Source organism: Ornithorhynchus anatinus, chromosome 5, assembly GCF_004115215.2.
Source record: "Ornithorhynchus anatinus isolate Pmale09 chromosome 5, mOrnAna1.pri.v4, whole genome shotgun sequence".
NCBI lineage: Eukaryota > Metazoa > Chordata > Mammalia > Monotremata > Ornithorhynchidae > Ornithorhynchus > Ornithorhynchus anatinus.
The window spans coordinates 15,040,910-15,058,122 of record NC_041732.1 but is presented as its reverse complement, the minus strand read 5'-3'; the positions used below and the strand labels follow the sequence as shown (position 1 = coordinate 15,058,122).

General features: G+C 47.5%; 1 protein-coding gene across 3 annotated transcripts in view; it reads right to left on the bottom strand.

Annotated features, from left to right (window-relative positions):
• Positions 1-17,213, bottom strand: part of ARNT2 (aryl hydrocarbon receptor nuclear translocator 2) — a 222,506-nt gene that overhangs the window by 19,613 nt on the left and 185,680 nt on the right. For all 3 annotated transcript variants that reach the window (XM_039912280.1, XM_029066286.2, XM_039912281.1), the window contains one exon: positions 7,266-7,417. In XM_039912280.1, the coding sequence (XP_039768214.1) occupies positions 7,266-7,417 (152 nt within the window). The remainder of the gene's footprint in view (positions 1-7,265; positions 7,418-17,213) is intronic.

Genomic DNA, 17,213 nt, shown 5'->3' with positions numbered 1-17,213 from the left:
AAGAGGAGATTTATTGCTGGCTGCCTGGATCCAAGTGGAGGACCACCCAGGGTGAGCCACCTGGCTCCATCCCCTCTGGGCAGGCTCAGGTGAACAAGGCAGGGATTTGCCCCAGACAAAGACCCTCAAGTTTTTCATAGTTGCTCCTTCAGGTGGGGAAGATCTGAGAAGATCAAAGGAGGGCAGGCCCTTAGGAGTCAGGGGGAAATGTGTGAGGATCATAGGCCATTCATGCATTCATTCATTCATTTGTTAAAGCACTTACTGTAGGCAGAGCACTGTACTAAGCGCTTGGGAAAGTACAATTCAACAATAAACAGTGACATTCCCCGCCCAAATGAGCTCATAGTCTGGGGAGCGGGAGAAGGCAGACTTCAATACAAATAAATAAAATTACAGATCTATCTATCTATCTATCTATCTATCTATCTATCTATCTATCTATCTATCTATCTATCTATCTATCTATCTACCTATCTGTGCTGTGGGACTGCGGGGGCAGGGGGAGAGGTGAAGAGCAAAGGGAGCAAGTCAGGGTGGACACAGAGGGGAGTGGGAGTTGAGAAAAAGTGGGGCTTAGTCAGGGAATGACTCTTGGAGGAAATGTGCCTTCATAATGCTTTGAAGAGTAATTCAAAGGGGAGAGTAATTGTCGGATTTGAGAAGTAGCATTGCTTAGTGGAAAGAGCAAGGGCTTGGGAGTCAGAGATGGTGGGTTCTAATCCCAGCTCTGCCACTTGTCAGCCGTGTGACTTTAGACAAGTCACTTAACTTCTCTGTGCCTCAGTGACCACATCTGTAAAATGGGGATTAATACGTGAGCCCCATGTGGGACAACCTGATAACCTTGTATCTATGCCAGCACTTAGAACAGTGTTTGACCCATAGTAAGCACTTAACAAACACCATCATTATTATTATTACTTGAGGAGGGAGGGCGTGCCAGGCCGGAGGCTTAGTACAGTGGTGGGCACATAGTAAGGGCTTAATAAATACCATAATTATTATTATTCTTATTAAGCACTGGGGTGGATAGAAGCAAATTGGGTTGGACACAGTCCCTTTCCTACGTGGGGCTCACAGCCTCAAACCCCATTTTACAGAGGAGGTACCTAGGGCACAGAAAAATGAGGTGACTTGCCCAAGACCACAGAGCAGACAAGTAGTGGAGCAGGGATTAAAACCCATGACCTTCTGACTCCCAGGCCTGAGCTCTATACACTAGGCCCTGCTTTAAGTGCTCAATAAATACCACTGATGGAGTGACTGAGGGGCCATTCTAAAATGGCCACAGAGATTGGGGAGGGTGTGGAGGTCGGGGGAACAGGGGGATGAGGGGAGGATGGAATAGCCACAATGGAAAATCCACAGCTAGATTTCCCTGAGGGATCATTAGGGTTGCTGACCTACCAGTCTGGTTCCAGTGACATCCAACAGCACAAGCACAGCCTGTATCAATCAGTCATATTTATTGAGCATTTACTGTATTCAGAGCACTGTACTAAGCACTTGAGAGAGGATAACACAACAATAAAACAGACACATTCCCTAGCCACTAGACAATGTTGAATGGCCCCAGGAGAACTCACAGGAGATAAGCCGGGAAGGAGACAAGGCTATCAGGGGAAGAAGTTGGCTTTTGTGAGGGGCCCAGGTCTCCCTGGATGGATTGTTGGATGCACTCACAGTCCAAAGGGGTAACCAGTCAGTGAGGAGGGCTCGCCTGGAATGCCCTCCGAGGAGAGGAGGTGGTTTCCACAACAGGAAGCCATTGTTAACCTTTCAGTCCGAGCCTCCAAGCCCTTGACCAACCCCTCTCTCAGTATGTGCCATTCGGGGCCTGGTTTACCAAATACATTTTGGGGTTAAAAACCTCTAGGATCTACCTTGAGTAATAATAACTGTGATACTTGGTAAGCGCTTACTATGTGCCAGGCACTGAACTAAACACTGGGGTGGATGAGAAGCAGCTTGGCTTAGTGGAAAGAAGGCTTGGGAGGCAGAGGATGTGGGTTCTAATCCTGGCTCCACCACTTGTCTGCTGTGTGACCTTGGGCAAGCCACTTACCTGCTTTGTGCCTCAGTTACCTCATCAAGATTAAGACTGTGAGCCCCAGGTAGGACAACCTGATTACCTTGTATCTACCCCAGCGTTTAGAACAGTGCTTGACACATAATAAGTACTTAACAAATGCCATAAAGTAATTATTGTTACTATGTAAGCAAATTGGGTTGGACACAGTCCCTGTCCCACATGGGGCTCACAGTTTTAATCTCCATTTTACAGATGAGGAAACTGAGGCCCAAAGAAGTGAAGTGACTTGGCCAAGTTCACACAACAGACAAGCGGTGGAGCCAGGACTAAAACCCAGGTCCTTCTGGCTCCCAGACCCATGCTCTATAATTAATAATAATTGTGGTATTTATTAAGTGCTTACTATGTGCCAGGCGCTGTTCTAAGCACTGGGGTAGATAGAAGATAATCAAGATGGACACAGTTCTTGCCCAAACAGGGATTAGTGCCTTAACCCCAATTTTACAGATGAGGGAACTGAGGCATAGAGAAGTAAAGTGACTTGCCCAAGGTCACACAGTAGACAAGTGGTGGAGCCCACATCCCAGGTCCTTCTGACTCTCAGGCCTGTGCTCTATCCAACTAGGATATACTGCTTCCCTGAGGGAAGGATTCCCTTGAGAATTGAATTTCTGGAGCCCAGCAGAGAGCTGAGAGTCAAGAGATCTGCCAGTCACAAGACTTTTAAAAGCTTTTTTTATGGCATTTGTTAAGTGTTTACTATGGGCCAGGCAAAATACTAAGTGCTGGGGTAGACTTTCATTCAATCGTATTTATTGAACGCTTACTGTGTGCAGAGCACGGTACTAAGCGCCTGGACACAAGTTAATCAGTTTCGACACGGTCCCTACTCCACTTCACAGTCTTAATCCTCATTTTGCAGATGAAGTAAATGAGGCCAGAGAAGTGAAGTGACTTGCCCAGTGTCACACAGCAGACAAGTGGCAGAGTCAGGATTAGAATCCAGGTCCTTCTGATTCCCAGGCCTGTGCTCTGTCCACTAATAATAATAATCGTGGTATTTGTTAAGCACTTACTATGTGCAAAGCACCGTTCTAAGTGCTGGGGGAATACAAGGTGATCAGGTTGTCCCACGTGGGGCTCACAGTTTTTAATCCCCATTTGACAGATGAGGTAACTGAGGCACAGAGAAGTTAAGTGACTTGCCCAAAGTCACACGGCTGGCAAGTGGCGGGGCTGGGATTCGAACCCATGACCTCTGACTCCCAAGCCCGGGTTCTTTCCACTCAGCCACGCTGCTTCTCTAGATCACGCTGCTTCTCCGGTGCCTCCCTCTGCCCTTGACTGCAAGATTGGAAAACCTTGAGGCCTTCGGCCAGGGTCCACCTTCTGGCTGGCGCCAATCAGGGACTGACCTGAGGAGTGTCTTCCCATGATTCCCGGGCGGGGAGGGTGAAAGGGGAAACTGACCCTGAGCAGTATCTTCCCATGAATCCTAAGCAGGCAGGGCGGAGGGGGAAGCTGACCCTGAGGAGTTTCTCATGATTCCCGGGTGGAGAGGGAGAAGGGGGAAGCCAACCCTGAGGAGTGTCTTCCCATGACTCCCGGGAGTGGAGGGCGGAGGGGGAAGTCGGCCCCGACATAGCCCACCTTATCTCTATCCCATGGAGAAGGATATTTTGACTCTCCGGCAGCGGCTGTGAGGCATGAGGAACCTTGCCCTGGAAACGGGAGCCCTGGCCTTAAGTCCCAGCTCTGCCTGTGACTTGGCTAAGTGTACTGGGGAGGCTGTTTCCCTTCAACTGACCTGCCACTGTACCCAGTTCCCAGAACATGAAAGAAGACCCAGGCCCTGCTTGGGGTGGGTGAGGGGGAGGTCTCCCAAGCCCTGCCCGCTGCCTTGGGCGTGAGGAACAATGAATCCTCCCACCCTGTATGGGGCACAGGGACAAGGAACAAGATGATAGGGGAAGGTTTTTTTTCAATGGGTAAAGATGCTGGCTTGGGAAAACAGCAGAGAGGAATAGAGGGGGAGGGAGTGGAGAGACTGGAACAGAGACAGTAGAGTGGAAAAAGGGAAGGGAAGAGAAGGGAGGGAAGTTGAGAAGCAGCGTGGCTTAGTGAATAGAGCACGTACCAAGGAGTCAGAAGAACCTGGGTTCTAATCCTATCTCCACCTCTTGTCTGCTGTGTGACCTAGGGCATGCCACTTCACTTCTCTGGGCCTCAGTCACCTCAACTGGACAAAGGGCTTAAGACTGTGAGCCCCATGTGGGACAGAGACCGTGTCCAACCCGATTAGCTTGTATCTACCCCAGTGTTTAGTACAGTGCCTGGCACAAAGTAAGTGGAGATGGGCAGTGGAGAAGGGGTAAGGAGAGTGAAAAGGGAGAGGGAAACCATGGGAAACTGAAAAATAAAATGATACTGACTGTGGTATTTGTTAAACACTTTCTGTATGCCAAGCACTGTACTAAACGCCACGGTAGATACACAGTAATCAGGTCAAACATTATCGGTGTCCCACACAGGGCCCACAGGACAAGGAGGAGGGATAACATGCATTGAATCTCCATTTTCTAGATGAGGACACTGAAAAGTAAAGTGGCCTGCCCAAGGTCACATGGCAGGCAAGTGGCAGACTCCCTGGCCCAAGCTCTTACCACTAGGCCACATAGCTGGGAGTGAGAACTGTGAGACCTGCCTGGGAGGGAAGGTTGTGGGGAGTGAGAAGATAGGGAAATGTATTAAAGTATGAGAAGCGGCATGGCACACAGGATAAAGCAAGGCCTGGAAGTAAGGAGGACCTGAGTTCTAATCCTGGCTCTGCCACTTGTCTGCTGTGTGACCTTGGGCAAGTCACTTAGCTTCTCTGAACCTCAATTCCCTCATCTGGAAAATGGGGACTACTACTGTGAGCCCCATGTGGGTCTTGGACTGTGTCCAACCTGTGGCCAAATGGGAAGGCCACGGGCTGGGGAGTCAGAGGATGTGGGATCTAATCCCGCCTCAGCCACTTGTCTGCTGTGTGACTTTGGGCAAGCCGCTTAACTTCTCTGTCCCTCAGTTACCTCATCTGTAAAATGGGGATTTAGACGGTAAGCCCCACTTGGGAAAACCTGATTATCTCTATCTACCCCAGAGCTTAAGAACAGTGCTTGGCACATAGTAAGTGCTTAACAAATACCATCATTATTTTTCTAGACTGTAAACCCATTGTGGGCAGGGACTGTCTCTATTGTTGAATTGGACTTTCCAAGAGCTCAGTACAGAGCTCTGCACACAGTAAGTGCTCAATAAATTGGATTGAATGTATGAATGAACTTGCAACTACCCCAGGGCTTAGTACAGTGCCTGGCACATATTAAGAGCTTAACAAATACCATAAGAAAAAAAAAGTAAACTAGGCAAGGGTAAAGACCCACACTTCTACACCAAGGCAGAACTGGTGTGGCAGCTGGCAAGGTCAGGAGAGAGAAGGAAGCATGGCAACGCCAGCTCAAATTAGAGAAAGTGGGAACTGGGTCTACTCTATTGCATTTTCCCAAGCGCTTAGCACAGTGCTGTGCATACAGCTGGCACTCAATAAATGGCACTGATTTATTGCTTGAGGATCAGATGCTCCTGATATTATCCTCTCTTCCCAGCAACCTCCACCCCTAGCTCAGCACTGAGAGGAGGAAGGCAGGTGTGGGGACTAGAGTAGCAGCAAAGAATATCCAGAAATGTAACACAGGAATACTAGACATGACTCTGGCTGGCTGGGCAGGAGGCGAGAGTCCTGACTGACTCTTTTCTTCTACCCTTTTCTTGCTTGCTGAGAGCAGCGGGGCCTTGTGATAAAACATGGGCCTGGGAGTCAGAAGGACCTGGATTCTAATCACAGCTCTGCCACTTGTCTGCTGTTGGAACTTGGGCAACTCACTTTAGTTCTCTGGGCCTCAGTTACCTCATCTGAAAAATGGAGATTAAGACTGTGAGGCCCACGTGGGACAGGAACTGTGTCCACCCTGAAGAAAGTGTATCTACCCCAGTGCTTAGAACAGTGCTTGGCACATAGTAAGTGCTTTACAAGTACCATAATTATTATTACCCTGTTAGGTGGGCTGGGCAGAGGCAGAACTCTCTCTAGACTCTAAGATCATTTGGGGCAGGGAATGTCACTGTTTACTGGTGTGTTGTGCTTTCCCAAGATCTTAGTACAGTGCTCTGCACATGCTAAGTGTTCAATAAGTAAATAAATAAATAAATGGAGTTCATTCATTCCTTCATTCATTCATTTGAAGGGGGCGCGAGGGGAAGAACTCCAGGCTTGCAGTCCCGATAACTGTATGGGCAAGAGTCCTCCGGGTGTCTTTCCCATAACAAGGCACTATCGCAGGCCACTCACACAGAGGGAGAGGTTCCCCCTCCCCTCCACCCCTCACCCCACCCTCTGCTCCTCCCCCTGCCTCCTTCCCCTCCTCTCAGGACTGTGCTCATTTGTATATATTATTTATTACCTTATTGATTTTGTTAATGAGGTGTATATCCCCTTGATTCTATTTATCATGATAATGTTGTCTTATATTTCTTCCATTCTGTTTTGTTCTGCTGTCTGTCTCCCCCAATTAGACTGTGAGCCCATCATTGGGCACGGATTGTCTCTATCTGTTGTCGAATTGTACATTCCAAGCGCTTAGTACAGTGCTCTGCACATAGTAAGCACTCAATAAATACTACTGAATGAATGAATGGAGGCAGCAGCAATCAATCAATCGATCAATCAATGGTACTTACTGAGCATTTACTACGTACAGAGCATGGGACTACACGCTTGGGAAAGTAATAATAATAATTGTGGTACTTGTTAAGCGCTTATCATGTGCTAGGCCCTGTATTAAGCACTGAGGTGGATACAAACACATCAGTTGGAACAGTCCCTGTCCCATGTGGGACTCGGGGTCTCAATCCTCATTTTTCAGATGAGGTAACTGAGGCCCAGAGAAGTAAAATGACTTGCCCAAGGTCACCCAGCAGACAAGTGGAAGAGCTGGTATTAGAACGTATGACCCTATGATTCCCAGGACCGGGCTCTACCCACTACGCCACGCTGCTTCTTCTTTGAGTAGTATCCTTCTAAGAATTAGCAGACACGTTCGGCTGAGGGACAGGTGGGGCCGCAGAATCCCAGCCGGAGAACGGGAAGTTTGGAGCGAGGTACCGCTCTGACGGGATGGATAACACCTACTTGACATTGGTGTTGGTGCAGATGATATACTCGATCTCGTCCGAGTACGGGTTCTGGAACGTGAAGCTGCTGGTCCGGATGAGCATCCACTCACGGTTTTTGGTGCGGAAACGGTACATGACGGAAAGGACCTGGCCTTTCAGTTTCACCACCTGAGGAGAAATGGGGAAAGGTGAGCCGCGGCCGGGGAAGACGGAGAGCGACAGGCCCGGGGATGAGAGCAGTAGGGAGAGAAGGTATCAGGAAACCGAAGCTCAGAAAAGTCAAGTGACTTGTCCAAAGTCACACAGCTGGCCAGTGGCAAAGCAGGGGATTAGAACCGAGGCTTCTGACTCTGATGATAATAATAATAATAATGATGATGGCATTTGTTAAGACCCTCTCTATTGACTAGGCCGCACTGCTTCTCTGCCTGAACAAAGGAAAGTGGGGATTCATTCATTCAATCATATTTATTGAGCACTTACTGTGTGAAAAGCACTGTACTAAGCCCTTGGGAGAATACAATACAACAATAAACGGACATATTCCCTGCCCATAATGAGCTTGCATTGTTCCTGGCCTAGGGAGTAGCTGACCCAGAAGTAATATTAATAATAATAGAATTATTAATAATAATTATAATTACAGTATTAGTTAAGTGCTCACTATGTGCCAGGCACTGTACTAAGCATGGGGTTGGATGCAAGCAAATTGGGTTGGACCAGTTGCTGTCCCACGTGAGGCTCACAGTCTTGATCCCCATTTTACAGATGATGTAACTAAGGCACAGGAAAGTTAAATTCACACAGGAGACAAGTGGCAGAGGCGGAATTAATAATTTTGGTATTTGTTAAGCGCTTACTATGTGCAGAGCACCGTTCTAAGCACTGGAGTAGATACAGGGTAATCAGGTTGTCCCACGTGAGGATCACAGTCTTAATCCCCATTTTATAGATGAGGGAACTGAGGCCCAGAGGAGTTAAGTGACTTGCCCACAGTCACACAGCTGACAAGTGGCAGAGCCGGGATTCAAACCCATGACCTCTGACTCCCAAGCCCGGGTTCTCTCCACTGAGCCATGCTGCTTCTAGAACCCATGACCTTCTGACTCCCAGGCCCAAGCTCTATCCACTATGCCACGCTGCTTTCCTAGGATCCTTTTGCCCTGACTGGGGTGTGGAAGTGGAGCAAACTAGATGACCTCCACTGTGGCCCATAATTCAGATGGTGGGAAGCAGAGCCAAGCATAGTCTAATAGATAGAGCACGGGCCTGGGAATCAAAAGGTCGTGGGTTCTAAACCCGGCTCTGCCACTTGTCTTTCATTCATTCATTCATTCATTCATTAGCATTTATTGAGTGCTTACTATGTGAAGAGCACTGTACTAAGCGCTTGGAATGAACAAGTCAGCAACAGATAGAGACAGTCCCTGCCGTTTGACGGGCTTACAGTCTAATCGGGGGAGACGGACAGACGAGAACAATGGCAATAAATAGAGTCAAGGGGAAGAACATCTCGTAAAAACAATGGCAACTAAATAGAATTGAGGCGATGTACATTTCATTAATAAAATAAATAGGGTAATGAAAATATATACAGTTGAGCGGACGAGTCCAGTGCTGAGGGGATGGGAAGGGAGAGGGGGAGGAGCAGAGGGAAATGGGGGGAAAAGACGGTTAAGCTGCAGAGAGGTGAAGGGGGGATGGTAGAGGGAGTAGAGGGAGAAGAGGAGCTCAGTCTGGGAAGGCCTCTTGGAGGAGGTGAGTTTTAAGTAGGGTTTTGAAGAGGGGAAGAGAATCAGTTTGGCGAAGGTGAGGAGGGAGGGCGTTCCGGGACCGCGGGAGGACATGGCCCAGGGGTCGACGGCGGGATAGGCGAGACCGAGGGACGGTGAGGAGGTGGGCGGCGGAGGAGCGGAGCGTGCGGGGTGGGCGGTAGAAAGAGAGAAGGGAGGAGAGGTAGGAAGGGGCAAGGTGATGTAGAGCCTTGAAGCCTAGAGTGAGGAGTTTTTGTTTGGAGCGGAGGTTGATACGCAACCACTGGAGTTGTTTACGAAGGGGAGTGACATGCCCAGATCGTTTCTGCAGGAAGATGAGCCAGGCAGCGGAGTGAAGAATAGACTGGAGCGGGGCGAGAGAGGAGGAAGGGCGGTCAGAGAGAAGGCTGACAGTAGTCTAGCCGGGATATAACGAGAGCCCGTAGCAGTAAGGTAGCTGTTTGGGTGGAGAAGAAAGGGCGGATCTTGGCAATATCGTAAAGGTGAAACCGGCAGGTCTCGGTAACGGATAGGATGCGTGGGGTGAACGAGAGAGACGAGTCAAGGATGACACCGAGATTGCGGGCCTGAGAGACGGGAAGGATGGTCGTGCCATCCACGGTGATAGGGAAGTTTGGGAGAGGACCGGGTTTGGGAGGGAAGATGAGGAGCTCAGTCTCGCTCATGTTGAGTTTTAGGTGGCGGGCCGACATCCAGGTGGAGACATCCTGGAGGCAGGAGGAGATGCGAGCCCGAAGGGAGGGGGAGAGGACAGGGGCGGAGATGTAGATCTGCGTGTCATCTGCGTAGAGATGGTAGTCAAAGCCGTGAGAGCGAATGAGTTCACCGAGGGAGTGAGTGTAAATGGAGAACAGAAGAGGGCCAAGAACTGACCCTTGAGGAACTCCAACAGCTAAAGGATGGGAGGGGGAGGAGGTGCCAGCGAAGGAGACCGAGAATGACCGGCCAGAGAGGTAAGAGGAGAAGCAGGAGAGGACGGAGTCCGTGAAGCCCAGGTGAGATAAGGTATGGAGGAGGAGGGGATGGTCGACAGTGTCAAAGGCAGCAGAGAGGTTAAGGAGGATTAGAATGGAGTAGGAGCCATTGGATTTGGCAAGAAGGAGGTCATGGGTGACCTTAGAGAGAGCAGTCTCGGTAGAGTGGAGGGGACGGAAGCTAGATTGGAGGGGGTCTAGGAGAGAATGGGAGTTAAGGAATTCTGAGCATCGATTGTAGACGACTCGTTCTAGGATTTTGGAAAGGAAGGGTAGTAGGGAGATAGGGCGATAACTGGAGGGGGAAGTGGGGTCAAGAGTGGGTTTTTTTAGGATGGGGGAGATGTGGGCATGTTTGAAGGCAGAGGGGAAGGAGTCATTGGAGATTGAGTGGTTAAAAATAGAAGTTAAGGAAGGGAGGACGGCAGGGGTGATGGTTTTAATAAGGTGAGAGGGAATGGGGTCTGAGGCGCAGGTGGAGGGGGTGGCACTTGCAAGGAGGGAGGAGATCTCCTCTGAGGCTACTGCAGGGAAGGATGGGAAAGTAGGGGAGAGGGTTGGTGGGGGGGAGGGGAGAGGCGGAGGGGTGACTTTGGGGAGCTCAGACCTGATTATATTGATTTTCGTGAGGAAATAGGTGGCCAGATCATTGGGGGTGAGAGATGGGGGAGTTGTTGTATGACCTTGGGCAAGTCACTTAACTTCTCTGGTCTCACTGTGAAATGGGGATTAAGATGGTGAGCCGCATGTGAGACAGAGGTTGTGTCCAATCTGGTTGGCTTGTATCCACCCCAGTGCTTAGTATAGTAAAGTGTCTGGCACATAGTAAGCACTTAACAAATAACCTAATAATTATTATTATCATTACTTGGGCCCCTCGTCCATGCCTCCTCCTCCCCCTGGCCCCACCAACTCTTCGGTCCTGTCCGAGTCACCAAGTCAGGGTCGGCACAGACTCACACAGACTGCTAGGTTAGTGGTGCACGTCACCCCTCCTTGTAGTACTTTCCCTAAAATTCAGGCTTTTCCGTGAGCACCCAGACTCTTCTGGAGTTCCAACTGCACAAGGCAGATTGCTTTATCTGCACCTTCTTCCACCCCGCCCAGCGGCAGGATCCCAAAGAACACAAGCGAGTCAGTGTCCAGCTTGGGGGTTTCTAATGGAGGGGAGATAAAGTTCCCCGGGAACTCTGATACTGAATTGGTTTTGTTGATCTTGGCTCTGCGAAGTTATCATTTCAGCTTAATTTTCCCACCCTGATGATTGAATTTGCCTTCCTAAGGAAACAAGCCTTTCTGCTCTGGTTGTTGGCAACAGATCAGTCACTGAATCCCCTCTGGCCTTTTTTAAAATCCATCCGGGTTCTAAAATTGTGGGCAATCGAAAGACCCAGAGGTTCTAGAAAGAAGCGAAGTCCTTCTTGGACATCGTGCTTAACGTTTTAATACTAATTCTTTTAAGCCAAAGTTCAGCAACAAACCCTGCTGACTGCCAACACACAAAAAGCCGATCTTAACCTTGAATGCAAATTCAGGATCTATCTGATCCACCGCCCCAAACAGAAGAGCCCCGAAGATTCAGACTGCCAGTGTTCTGCCTGCACTATTTTCCATTCTTCTAATGTATAATAATTATTATGGTATTTGTTAAGCAGTTACTACGTGCCAGTCACTGCAGTAAGCGCTGGGGTGGATACAAGCAAATTGTGTTGGACACAGTCCCCGTCCCATGTGGGGCTCACAGTCTTGATCCCCATTTGACAGATGAGGTGACTGAGGCCCAGAGAAGTGAAGTGACTTGCCCAAAGTCACAAAGAAGAGAAGTGATAGAACTGGGATATAACCTATGACCTTCTGACTCCCAGGCTCGTGCTCTCTCCACTAAGCCATGCTGATTCTCTAGGCTGTGAGATGTATGTTTAGATCACCCCTGCTGGGTTTCACCACTCCTGGACCCAGGCATCATTTTAAAAAGTAATAATAATAATGACAATAATAATAATACTTAAGTTGTTTACTATGAGCCAAGCAGTATTCTAATCACTGTGGTAGATTCAAGGTAATCAGATCGGACACAGTCCCTCTCCCACATGGGGCTCATGCTCTTTATCCCCATTTTACAGATCAGGGAACTGAGGCCTAGAGAAGCTAAGTGAGTTGCCAAGGTCACACAGCAGACTAGTGGTGGACTCAGGATAGAACCCAGGTCCTTCTGACTCCCAGGTCCGTGCTCTCTCCACTCTATCCACTAAGCCACACTGTTTCTTCCTCTTGATGCCATGATCTTCTTAAATACTCTGCTCCCAGACAGTAACTCATTTCTGACTGTTGCCTGCTAAGCTGATGTGTCTTCATCTCCAGTTTCTCTTAGTTGTCTGCTGCACTCCTCAAGTTTCTTCCATTTGCCCTATCACCCTCCTCACCACTCAGGGATATACTTATATGTGCCCAGTTATTTATTTCAAGCATTCAAAAAATGTATATTAATAGTCTAACAATATATTATACAATAATAATAATAATTGTTAAACATTTACGTATGCCAAGATCTGTATTAAGCACCGGGGTAGATACAGGATAATCAGGTCCCACTTGGGACTCACAAACAAAGTAGGATGGAGAACAGGTATTGGAAAAATAAAAGCCCTGTATATATTATCATGAACTATGTTGTAGTTGCTGTTGTCTTATACTGTCAAGCTGTGTTCGACCCATAGTGACGCCATGGACACATCTCTCCCAGAATGCCCCACTTCCATCTGCAATCGTTTTGGTAGTGGACCATAGAGTTTTCTTGATAAAAATACCGAAGTAGTTTACCATTTCCTCCTTCCGCTTAGTAAATGAGTCTCTGCCCTCGACTTTCTCCCATGCCGCTGCTGCCCAGCACGGGTGAGTTTTGACTTGTAGCAGATTGCCTGCTACTCGCTAGCCACTGCCCAATCTAGGAATGGAATGGGTAGGCCTCTGCTTGACTCTCCCTCCCTTAGTCGAGACTGGTAGAACAGTGGAAGCTCTCCAGGTGCGACCCTGAGAGTGTCTGTATTATGTAAGTCAGATACTTTACATACGTTTGGAAAACTTGATTTGGCAAAAATGTTTCCGTTTATCTTTGATCCCTAACAATTGGCACTGTGTTAGGTAACTATTTATAAAATGAAATACAGGCAAAAGTCTCTAGCATTGTACTTTGAATTTGGAGATAATACAGTGGTGATGTATTCCCCATTTTGCAGATGAGAAAACTGAGGCACAGAAAAATTAAGTGACTTGCCCAAGATCACATAACTGATAAGCGGCAAAGCCGGCATTAATAATAATAACTGTGGTACTTAAAGTGCTTACTATGTGCCAAGCACTGTTCTAAGCGCCGGGGTCAATAGAAGATAATCAGGTTGGGCACAGCCCCTGTCCCACATGGGAGCTCAGGGTCTTAATCCCCATTTTTCAGGTGAGGGAACTGAGGCCCAGAGAAGTGAAGTGAATTGCCCAGGGTCCCGGATCAGACATGTGGTGGAACTGGGATTAGAACCCAGATCCTTATGACTCTCAGGCCCTTGCTCTATCCATTAGGCCATGCTGCTTCTTAGTGGAACTCTCCTAGAGGGTGAACACAGAATCCATCACAGGTCTGAGCCTCACAACCACAACCATGCTTCCATTTCCCTATTGACGTTCCATTTTTTTCTTCATGCCGCACTGATGCCACACTAACTTTCAGTCTTCCACAGGACTCCATAGCCTCTTGGTTTGGTTTATTTTACCTCTTTGCCTATCTACATGTGAATGGCCAAAGAACCCAGGTGATAGAATTCACTGACAGTCTTCAATTCTGTTGTGATGTTAATTCCTGGTCAAGCATGGAGATTGGAACCCATGTCCTCTGACTCTTCATCTGTAATTTTTTTAACTTCTATTAACGTCTATCTCCCTCTCAAGACTGAAAACTCATTGTGGCAGGAAATGTGCCTTCTATACTGTTCTATTGTACTCTCCCAAGTGCTTAGTACAATGCAGAATGGATAGAACTCAGGCCTGGGAGGCAGAAGGACCTGGGTTCTAATCTCGGCTCGGCTTCTTGTCTGCTATGTGACCTTGGGCAAGACGCCTCACTTCTCTGGGCCTCAGTTCCCTCATCTGTAAAATGGGGATGAAGACCGTGAGCCCTATGTAGGATAGGGACTGCGTCCAACCTGATTAGCTTGTATCTACCCCAGCACTTAGAACAGTACTTGACATATAATGAGCACTTAACAAATACCATTTCTATTATTATTATCATTATTACTAAAAATTGCTCAATAAATACAACTGACTGACTGACATATTGACTTCGCTGGTGACCAATGTTGCTTCTTTGGCATTGGTCTGGTGTGGTTAGGGGTCGGGGATCTATATTCACTTCTCAGGTGAATAAATCCTCAGCTTGATTTCAGTCTGCAAGACTGGCACATTTTCAGCAGGGCAATCCTTTCAGCCACACTACATAGCTTGATCTATGTTTGTTTAGTATTCCGTGACAAAAGATTCAATAAATATCTCTTTTATCTGTTTTGGGAGAATCTGTGAGGTCTTCAGAGAGTATATGTTTTGCAGCAAGAAGCTCTTTGATCTCAGAAGCTTTTTCATCCAACCAATCCTGGTGTTTTCTTCTGGAACCACCCACAGTCTTCAAGGCTGCCCGGTAAAGAATCCTAGGGAGACCCTCAGTTGAGAAGCAGTGTGTCCTAGTGGATGGAGCAAGGGCCTGGGAGTCCCAAGGATCCGGATTCTAATCCTGGCTCCGCCACGTGTCTGCTGTGTGATCTTGAGCATGTCACTTCACTTCTCTTATCCTCAGTTCCCTCATCTGTAAAATGGGGATTAAGAATGTGAGCTCCATAGGGGACAGGGACTGTGTCCAATCGGATTTGCTTGTACCCACCCCGGTACTTAGCTCAGTGTCTGGCACATAGCAAGTACTTAACAAATATCGCAATTGTTATCATTATTCTTGTGGTAGAGGCAAAAGTGGTTTCTTGCCCCCAAAAAAGGGTATTTCAGTGAAGTAAAGTTTCCCCTATCAGGATGGCCACCTGAGGAGTTTCCAGTAATCTATCAGGGTCAGCTCTGGGAGAGTCGAGCAGAGGTCTACCCACTCCATTCCTAACTTGGCCAGTGGCTGGCGAATGGAAGGCAATCTGCTACAAGTTGAAGCTCACCTGTGCTCGGCTGCAGCGGCATGGGAGAGAGTCAAGGGTGGAAACTCAAGTTTGCTGTGCGGAAGAAGGCAAGGGTACACCACTTCTGGATTTTCCCCAAGAAAACTCTATGGATACACTACTGGAATGATTGCAGATGGAGAGTGGGGCATCTCGGGAGAGATGTGTCCATGGAGTCGCTATGGGTTGGAGGTGACTCGACAGCATAAGACAGACAAAGTTCCTAGCACGTCTCTTCCATCACGGTAAGTTTGACATTCATTCCGCTGAGTGGTTTTTGGATGCCTATTTGCAATACACTTGCTCCATCGTCGGAGAGATTTGGAAACTTTATCCTCTCTTCATCTCTCATTCAACCCATACATTCAGTCTGCCATGAAATCTTGTTAGCTTACCTCCATAACATCTCTAGAATCTGCCCTTCATTCAAACTGCTCTTACCCTTGACCCAAGCACTTAAGCTGTCCCATCTTGGACTATTGCATTAGCTCCCTCAGTGACCTCCCTGCCTCCTGTCTCTCCCTTCTCCAGTCCAAACTTCGACTGTGTTGCCTGGATCATTTTTCTGAAAGACTGTTCAGTCCCGATCTCCTCATCCTTACAAACCTCCAGTGGTTGCCCATCCACCCCTGCATCAAACAGACTCATTACCATCGGCTTTAAAGATGCTCAATCAGCTCACCACCTCCTACCTTACCAAGTTGATCTCTGACCACAACCTGGCCCACACACTTTGCTCCACTGAGACAAGCTACTCTCTCTAGCTTGATCTCATCTATTCCACCCCTGACCCCTTGCCCACCTCCCCCCTCAGGCCTCCTTCATATCCAATAATTGGCCATTCTCCCCATCTTCAAAATCGTCCTAAAATCACATCTCCTCCAAGGTGCCTTCCCTGACTAAGCCGTCATTTCCTCTAGGTTCCTCCAGTTTGTGTCAGATTTTCAATGCCCATGAGCAGATAATCAAAGAAGTTTTGACACTGGGAGGTGAATTAATTTGAACACAGATGACGCAGATATGAACGAGTGAATTGCATCTCCTTCAGAGGGATTTTGTCCACAGAAGATCTCATCAAACCCTGCCAATCTAACACATCCTTGCAAGGTGCCAAAACAGATAAAAAAGAAACTGTGGTCTCTCCGCTACCAGTTAAATTTGGGGGATTGAAAATGCCTTGCATCAATTTTCAAGAAAGCAGGTGAATTTGTAAATACGATCACAACTCTAATGTAGAGAAATACTCAGTTCAGTGCCTGGCTCAGAATAAGTGTTGAACAAATTCCATTAAAAAAAGAAATTTGCCTACTACAAGGTGTTTCATGAAGAAAAGAAGGCAGCTGTTCAAACTTAATTGGATAAATCTTTCACTGAAATTGAAAAACCACACCCAAAGTCAGCAGAACCAGATTCTACTTCTGCAATTTCCTATAAATACTCATCATCATATTACAACTCCTCATTTATTTAAAATTTTGATGTGCTTTGCATTACTTTAATCAAGATTAATAGTTTAAAGTATAGAGTACAGCAATGAATTTCATACTACTTTTCCCAGAGCTTCTGGGAGAGAACTTAATTGAAAACATGAAAATCTAATGGGAAAAACATCCCTAAGCTACAAACCACATTTACAAGAAACACATGCTGTTTACATTTATAGGGTATTCCTGTAATCAACCAATGATCACTCAAATGTATTTATTGAGCGCTAACCATGTGCAGAACACTGTACTGAGCATTTGAGTGAGTACAACAGAGTCAATAAACATGTTCCCTGTCCACATTGCTTAGTGGATAGAGAAGAAGTTGACTGAGAAGCAGCATGGCTTAGTGGAAGGAGCCCGGGATTGGAAGTCAGAGGACCTGGGTTCTAAACTCACCTCAGCCACCTATTTTCTGTGTGACCTTGGGCAAGCAACTTAATTTCTCTGTACCTCAATTACCTCATCTGTAAAATGGGGATTAAGACTGTGAGTCCCACATGGGACCACCTGATTACCTTGTATCTACC